The sequence below is a fragment of the Gymnodraco acuticeps genome, unplaced genomic scaffold (genome assembly GCF_902827175.1).
Source record: "Gymnodraco acuticeps unplaced genomic scaffold, fGymAcu1.1, whole genome shotgun sequence".
Lineage (NCBI taxonomy): Eukaryota > Metazoa > Chordata > Actinopteri > Perciformes > Bathydraconidae > Gymnodraco > Gymnodraco acuticeps.
In genome coordinates this window covers 1,605,554-1,613,957 of record NW_022992041.1, presented here as the reverse complement: position 1 = coordinate 1,613,957, position 8,404 = coordinate 1,605,554, and the positions used below count along the sequence as shown (strand labels likewise).

Genomic DNA, 8,404 nt, shown 5'->3' with positions numbered 1-8,404 from the left:
GCATTTCACAAAACGCCGCAGCATTTCACAAAACGCCGCAGCATTTCACAAAACGCTGCAGCATTTCACAAAACGCAACAGCATTTCACAAAACACAACAGCATTTCAGAAAACACCACAGCATTTCACATTGGACGGAAAGGGTATTCCTTTAGGGAGAACACTTCTTGTTTGTGATTGGACAGAGCCAGCCAGAGAAGCACTGCTGTGATTGGTTGTTTTTGCTGCCAGTCAAGAAATGACGCTTCGTGATTGGTCAACACCCGACAGCGAAATATGTCCCAACACATCAGCCGTTAGCACACACTCAGAGCTCACAGCCAGGGGCGGATCTACCGGGGTGGCATGGGGTGGCAGCTGCCACCCTAAAACACATCCTTGCCACCCCAGCTGCCACCCCAGTTGGCAGCTTTGTTTTGAAATAAAAGTTGTGGCTCATCGGACATTTATGAGAAAAAATCTCTAATGTCCGAGTGCAAGTGAATGCACCACAAGACGCGAGCCAGTTACCCCCCTCCCTGGCGCGAGCTGAAATGTGATTGGCGGCGATTTAATTTTGAACGGGACAGAACAAATAGAGAAGCATTCGGTGAAGTAGACCGGAATGTAGAAGGATTGAGGTAAGACTGATCAACTACGTCTCCTGTGAAATAAGTGTAGAACAAAGCTAATGTTTTCCAGTTACAGAAAAGAGAGAAGTTAGATATGTCCATGTGAATCATAACGTTAATGCTGAAATTGAAACAATACAAATCCGGTTGAGTAACGCTATTATCAGTAACTCTTTACTTACTGTACAGTGTGCGTGGAACGTTAGCTAGGTTTTTGTTTAAAAAAATGTCATGCATGAAATATTTTTATATTATCAATCATTTAGCAAGATGTATGACCTGATCAAGGCTAAACGATTCTGCTCTTCAATAATAACTTTGAATCTTATTTCAGGAATCTGTTTGGATTGCAAGCAAAGATTGGGCCACAAGCTAGAGTTTGAAGCACACAGTAAGTGGGAAAACAACAAGCATTTGCTCAAACAGCATTTTAATTTGAACACCATTATTAATAATGATTACTGGTAATATAACAAACGTAATAAATGGACTTTGAATCTTATAGAAATGAAGAGGAAACGTGGCATTGCAAGTTTTTTGTCACCAAAGAGGATAGAAAGTGAGGCTGAGCAACAGGGAAGTGACAAGGTAAATGACCAGGGACATGAGGAGGTGGAAGGAGATGAAGAACAGCAACAGGAAAGTGTCAGTGATGAGATAGAAGGCAAAGATGAACAGGGACAGGAGGAGGAAGGAGAACACAACAGAGAAGAAGAGACGGAAGAGGGAGAGGATCACATAGACAAGGTGCAAGAGGGAGAGAGCGAGAGACAACAAGACGGCATGCAGAGCTCAGACAGTGAGGGGGAAAGGAATATTCCTAAGCCCTTGCAACCAACGGCCAGTCGAGTTGGTCCACATGGTATGAAAATTGTTAATACAAAGTATAATGCATCTGAATAAGATGCAAAAATCACACAAAAGGACATTTTGCAAAACAGTTTATTTAAGAGACAGGGCTAGCCTCAGTCTAATAAATATATTATTAATTCAAAAAAAGTATGTTTGCTTTCCATAGATAGTTTTGAGTATGAGGAAAAGGGTAGATTGTGAGTATTTTGTGTACAATGTATTTTAGACCTATTATAGCAGCTGAGGTTGAAATTCAAAAATTACCCAAAACAATACACACCCAGGCCAAAATGTTGTGCTGCACACATTAACACAGCCAGTAGGTTAAACACATATTAGGGGTGTAACGGTACACGTACCCGTACCGAAATTATTCGGTACGGGCCCTTCGGTTCGGTACAGGTGTGTACCGAAGTGTACCGAACGAATATAACGTTAAACGTAAAAAATTGAGAACGTGAATAACTTTTTGGAAGTAATCTCAGGTGCTGCGTCGCAGCATTCAGAGTAATTTGCTCACATTGGGTTCAACGCGTCATAGAGCGAGCAAGTCATTTCATTGGATGAGAGGCATACTATGAGAGCTGGTCAGAGGGATGCGTTCAAATGTAGTCAGTAATTTGAGGAACTGTCAAAAATGTATGGCGAACGCAGATAAAGTTGAGCTCGAAAATCCTCCAGCATCATTGAAGTCTCCGGTTTGGGAACATTTTGGTTTTGCAGTTACGTACAAGGATGAAGGACAAAGACAGGTGGACCGAACCAAAGCTGTTTGTCAGCATTGTTCAACTAAAATTGGTTACGCGGCTGGCAATACATCAAACTTGCACACTCTTTTGAAAAGGCATCACCCGAACGTGAATATCACCGGTACCAAAAGAAAAAAGACTGAAGTGCAAACCCAACTCCCACTAGCATTTAAGCCTCCACCACTCGCAAAGAGTTCAGACCGAGCCAAAGCTATTACAAACGCCAACTATCCTTATGTTGCCATGTTAGCAAAGCGCTACCTGGCTGTATCTGCTACCTCTGTCCCTAGCAGAGGGTGTTCTCCACAGCAGGAGACATTGTTAGTGCCAGCAGATCTGCCCTTTCGGCAAGCAATGTGGACAAGTTCATTTTTCTTTAAAAAAACATGAAAATACAATGACAAACAAGTCCTAATGTCAAACTGGCTGCTTAGGTGCTAGTACAGTACAGTTCAAATACAGATTATTTCAGTTCATCGAAATGCTGCACCTTAATGTTCATTTTATTATATTTTGTATTTATTTGAGTGAATATTCACAGTTTAATAATAATTAAAAACCCCAAACTAATAGTTTATGTTTTGTGAGTACTAGTACAGTAAAGTTCAAATACAGATTATTTCAGTTCATCGAAATGCTGCACCTTAATGTTTATTTTATTATATTTTGTATTTATTTGAGTGAATACATTATTCACAGTTTAATAATAATAATAAAAAAATATATATATATGTTTTGTTTTGTGAAAAAAAATTCTGCTGTACCGAAAACGTACCGAACCGAACCGTGACCAAAAAACCGAGGTACGTACCGAACCGAAATGTTTGTGAACCGTTACACCCCTAACACATATTGAATAAATGACAGCTCCAAACTGTGTTATAATTAGTTGATTATAATGTGTAATCAGTTAAGCTCTATTACAGTTTGAATATGTTTTACTCCCATTTTCTAGACATATCCAAGTCCAGGTGTGAGGAGCCAGCTCAGCCGACACGGGAGAGTTTCCCCAAGACCCTTCAGGGAGGAGCCAGAAGAAGCTTCAGAACGGACTGGTACAAAACTCATTCATGGCTTGAGTACTCACAGTCCAATGATTCAGCGTATTGTTTCCCCTGTAGACATTTCTCTTTACCTGATGCCCCCAAGACCGTTTTCATCTCAATTGACGGGTATCGTAACTGGAAAAAGGCCACAATGAAAGACAGTGGTTTCTGTTCTCATGCCCGATCTGAAAGCCATGTAAATACAATGTTTGCATGGGGAGAAAACAAGAAACTAAACTAAAAATGCAACATACACCAGTAAAACTATCCAAAACGAGATACTGGAATGTTTGGCTGCATTGATTGAATTGATTGATTGAAAAGTTTATTAACAGCTTGTATATTGGGTACAGTACAGTACAGCTCAAAACATACAATTGTTAAGGGGATGCAGACCAGAGAAAGACTTTCGTCTTGTTTACATCAGGGTCCCCCATTTCCAATTCATCATGTCATTTAAGACATATAAGACATATTTGACATACAGATGGCTTATTTACAATTTACATACAGGTGTTTTTTTTTACATACAGATTGCTTGTTTACAATTTTCATTTTAGATTTCGTTCTAATACATCCTAACCGGACATTTAAGACATACCAAGTCTACAGATATACAGTTAGTAACAGAGTCTAAAATGCGAGTATATACATAGATGGGGGGGGGGGGGGAAGCTGTCCATTGAACGACAGGTTGAGATTTGTACCATTACCGGGGCCGGTTTTGCAATGCTCTCCCCCGAAGGTGCTCTTTAAGAGAGGTTTTGAAGGTAAGTATAGTTTTACTTTCCTTTACAGTTGTGGGAAGAGCGTTCCACCTTGATGTGGCATAATTGCGAAACGTGTATTCCCCCTTTTTTGTGCCAAATCTGGGTTTCACATGATTTGTGGAGCTCCCTCTGGTGTTATGATCATGGTATTCCTTGACCTTTGGGAAGAATTTTGACATGTACATGGGTACCATAGAGGTGTAGTGGATCTTGTAGACCAGGCCCATTGCAAGTAGCTGTACTCTGTCGTCTACTCTAAGCCATCCTAGGTTGTCAAAGTGGGCAGAGGTGAGGTGGGTTCTAGATGAAAGGTCAAGCAGTAGTCTGACTAGTTTATTTTGCGATGTTTGAAGTTTTATTTTTAGCGCCTTGGAGGTGCTATGGTACCATGACGTGCAAGCATAGTCATAGCACCCTTGAATGAGTGCTCCTGCCAGAGTTTTCAGGGTGTTTTTGTTTACCAGAGAGGAGATCCGGTATAGGAATCTAGTTCTTTGATTGACTTTTTTTATTACATTGGATGCCATTTTGTCACAGGAGAGGTTTGCCTCAAGAATAGATCCTAGGTATGTAATTTCCTTCTTACTTGTGACAATAATGTCGCCCACTACAACTGAGAAGTCGTCGGATTTGCTGAGATTATGTTTCGAACCGAAGAGAATGGGCTCTGTTTTACCCAGGTGTAATGATAATTTATTATCGGCGAGCCAGGTGCAGATTCTGCCGAGCTCGGAGCTGAGGGTTTTTTCAACCTGCAACCTGTTCCTGTCAGAGACCAGCAGGGCTGAGTCGTCCGCGAACAGGAACAAGTTGCAGTCACATGCTGATGACATGTCATTTACATAAATTAGGAACAGTAACGGACCTAATATGCTTCCTTGTGGAACACCACAGCTCACTGGGAGGGGGGGGGGACAGAGTACCGTTTACCTCCACCATCTGTTCTCTCCCCTCCAGGTAGGATTGCATCCAGCTCACCGATAGTTTATCAAAACCAATTGCTTTTAGCTTGTCAATCAGAATGGGGTGATTGACAGTGTCGAAAGCCTTTTGTAGGTCCAGCATCACCATGCCGCAGTACTTGCCCTCGTCCACCTCTTGTTTGATGTGCGGTCGCTCAAATAAAGAAGGCATGTGTCAGTGGCGTGGGATGTTCTAAAGCCAGATTGAAATTCATAGATTAGTTTATTTTCCGCAAGGTACTTTTCGACCTGTTCATATACTATTTTTTCCATGACTTTTGAGATGGAGGTAAGTATAGAAACAGGGCGGTAGTTGCCTGGGTCCAATTTGCTGCCCTTTTTGTGCAGGGGGGTTACTCTTGCAATTTTGAAGTCTTTGGGTACTTTTCCCTGTTTTATGGAGAGGTTAATTATGTGAGCTATGACTGGTGAGATGGCGGTTGCTGAGTCTCTGAGGAATTTGGAGGGGATATTGTCGTGGCCAGTGGCCTTGTTAGGTTGGAGGGCGCTCAGTTTAATGAGTACCTCTGCTGTTGTTACCCTTGCTAGACTTAAATCATCTTTGCGTACCCCTAGGTTTTTGTAGTAGGTCATGATGTGATCTACTCCAAAAAGCCCTGAGTGGGAGGGTAATTTATTTAAAAGAGTTGTGGCTACACTGTATGTTTGTGAAAAAAATATTCAAGTACTTGGCCACATCCAGTTTGTCTGTGATGAGCCTGTTATCTGTCTTTATGTTTAAGTTAGAAAAACTCGTTTTGAGTTTTTTACTGCAGCCAAGCTGGTTATTGAGTAATTTCCAAAGTTCACGGGGTTTATTTTTGTTTTCCTCAGTTTTGACATTGATGAAATTCTTTTTGGCAGTTTTGATCATGGTTAAGGAAGAAATAATTCAAGAGGTTAAAAAGAGCAGGCAGTTTGCAGTTATTGTAGACGAAACTAAAGATCTTCAGAAAAAAGAGCAAATTTCATTTGTTCTGAGATACTATTACAATGGTGTTGTTCACGAGAGCTTTCTGGAGTTTGATGTGGCAGAAGGCCTGGATGCTGCTGCGTTAAGTGGTAAGATTATTTGTTTTCTTGAGAAACATGGGCTGGAGTATAAAGAAAACCTTGTCGGTCAGGGCTACGATGGCGCTGCAGTGATGAGCGGGGCACATGCTGGTGTTCAAGCGAAAATAAAAGAAGTAGCCAAAAATGCTTTCTATGTGCACACTGCCTAAACTTAGTCATAGTAGACTCTGTCAAAAGTGTAACAGATGCGGGAAACTTCTTCTCATTGATGGAATGATTGTATGTGTTCATATCTGGGTCTTATGTACACAACAAATGGCTGGAAGTGCAGCGGGAGATGTTTGACGGTGCACCAAGGGAACTCCAAAGGCTTAGTGATACACGTTGGGCCTGCAGACATGTAGCATGTCGCAATGTTATGGATAGGTTACCTGCAATAGTACAGCTGCTTGAAGAGATTTCCTCTGAGAACCATCCACATAGAGCTGTTGAAGCCAGGGGGATATTGGTTCAGATTGATCTGAATTTTGTTGGATGCCTTGTACTGTTCCGAAAGGTCTTGAGTGACTCTAAATTTTTGTCAGATATGCTCCAGTCCAAAACATTGGACTTGGCTAAGGCCGTGGAACTAGTTGAAGCACTTAAAGTGACACTGGTACAATATCGCAGTGAAGCCTCCTTTGATGAAGTGTGGAGTGAAGCACTTGTTTTATGTGAAAGTAGTAGCATTGAAACAACTCAGCGAAAGCCAAAGAGGTCAAGACAGACAACAAGGACCCTTCAAGATAGTGTCATCCCTTCCACTTTGGGACAGCATGTAGTTCCAGATGGCAAACACTCTTTTTGCGTCAATGTGTACTATCCAGTTATGGATAACATGATTGGAGAAATAGAAAGACGCTTTTCTCACACAAATTGCAACATAATGCAAGGTATCCAGGCGCTAAATCCATCAAGTGCTACTTTTTTGAGTGAGGAGGCTATTCTTTTATTGGCTAATGCCTATGATTCTAATATTGAGGATCTTAAACACGAATTACATCAGACGAGGAGAGTACTAGAAAGAAAAAATAAGGAAAAGGGGAGTCCTACCACTCTGATGGAGTTTGCTCAATTTTGACCCATACAAGGATGTTTTTTACGAGTTGTCCAGATTGTGTAAAATAGCAGTAGTTTTACCGGTGAGCAGTGCATCCTGTGAAAGAAGTTTTTCAACTCTTAGGATCATTAAGAGTTATTTGAGGTCTACAATGACAGAAAAGAGACTGTCAAGTGTGGCTGTACTCAGCATTGAATCCAAACGCAGTAAAGCTTTGGATCTCAATAAGTTTGTGAGGCGTTTTGCTGAACAAGATGGAAATCGCCGCATTCACCTGTTATAGCCAACTTGATGCTCTGCTCACGAATGACTCGATGAGCATAGAAAACTGTTAACGTGATAAACTTGTGTTAAGGGAAATGTGTACATTTGTCCTCAGTTGTTAAATATATATATTCTGTACTCAAGCTCACAAAGGGATGTCAAAGGGATGTCATGTTATTATTGTACCACTGTGAGGCAATAGGTGTTGTTATTCTAAGTTAGCTCGGCTGAGCGAAAGGATGCACCTGCAGTGCAGAGTAAAATAAACCATGCCTAAGGACTTAACAGTTCATCGTCTCTGTCTCAACTATTTCTCTCCGAGTGCAACGTATGAGGAAGCTGCCATCCTTAACCTCTTTGTGGGGGTCTAACATTGATTGTTAACATTGATTGTTAACATTGATTGATATGACTGCGATTAAATCAGCATATACTTCTGCCACCCCTCAAAATCTCCTGCCAACCTCTTGCCACCCCATGAATATTTTTCTAGATCCGCCCCTGCTCACAGCTCCTCATATCTGTTCAGAAACTGGACAAAAGTTAAACATGTACAAACCACAGACTGTCTGTGTCATGGCGAATACAGTCGCTGCTTTATTTATGTCTGTATGACGTTGTTGTGAGTGTGGACGGAGCAGCTACAGGTTAGTTTAGCCTGATGGATCCGATTCCATTCAGAAAACACGCATTTTAAAAGCTTTTCGCCTGTCGTCTTATCTGCAGACTTGTCAAAGCGTTAATTTATGTTTTTTTACTAACCGTTATCAGTATGTAGTTACTTCGGCATCACTTTGAAACGTGTATTACAATTAAATCACGGTCAAATATGTTCATTTTGTTGTAGTTGGTATCTCCCATAGGATTTACATGGAGATACGCCCCGCCCCCTCTCAGCGCCTCTTGTTTGAATGACAGGAGCAAACACAGCTGACAGCCGCGGTGAAACTCGAGCGATTAGAGCGATGCGAATATTGGGTGGTCTACCATAGTATTTACATGGAGATAAGCCCCTTAAAAACCATGAATTAATAAAG

The 8,404-nt window shown here is 41.3% G+C and overlaps 1 protein-coding gene across 1 annotated transcript; it reads left to right on the top strand.

The window, feature by feature from the left end:
* Positions 1-564: 564 nt before the first annotated feature.
* Positions 565-3,499, top strand: LOC117536838 (zinc finger and BTB domain-containing protein 47-like). Its single transcript, XM_034201906.1, has 4 exons — positions 565-620; positions 946-1,002; positions 1,117-1,473; positions 3,168-3,499. The coding sequence occupies exons 3-4, from the start codon at positions 1,119-1,121 to the stop codon at positions 3,497-3,499; spliced, it is 687 nt and encodes a 228-aa protein (XP_034057797.1). The 5' UTR covers positions 565-620; positions 946-1,002; positions 1,117-1,118.
* The last annotated feature ends 4,905 nt before the right edge of the window (positions 3,500-8,404 follow it).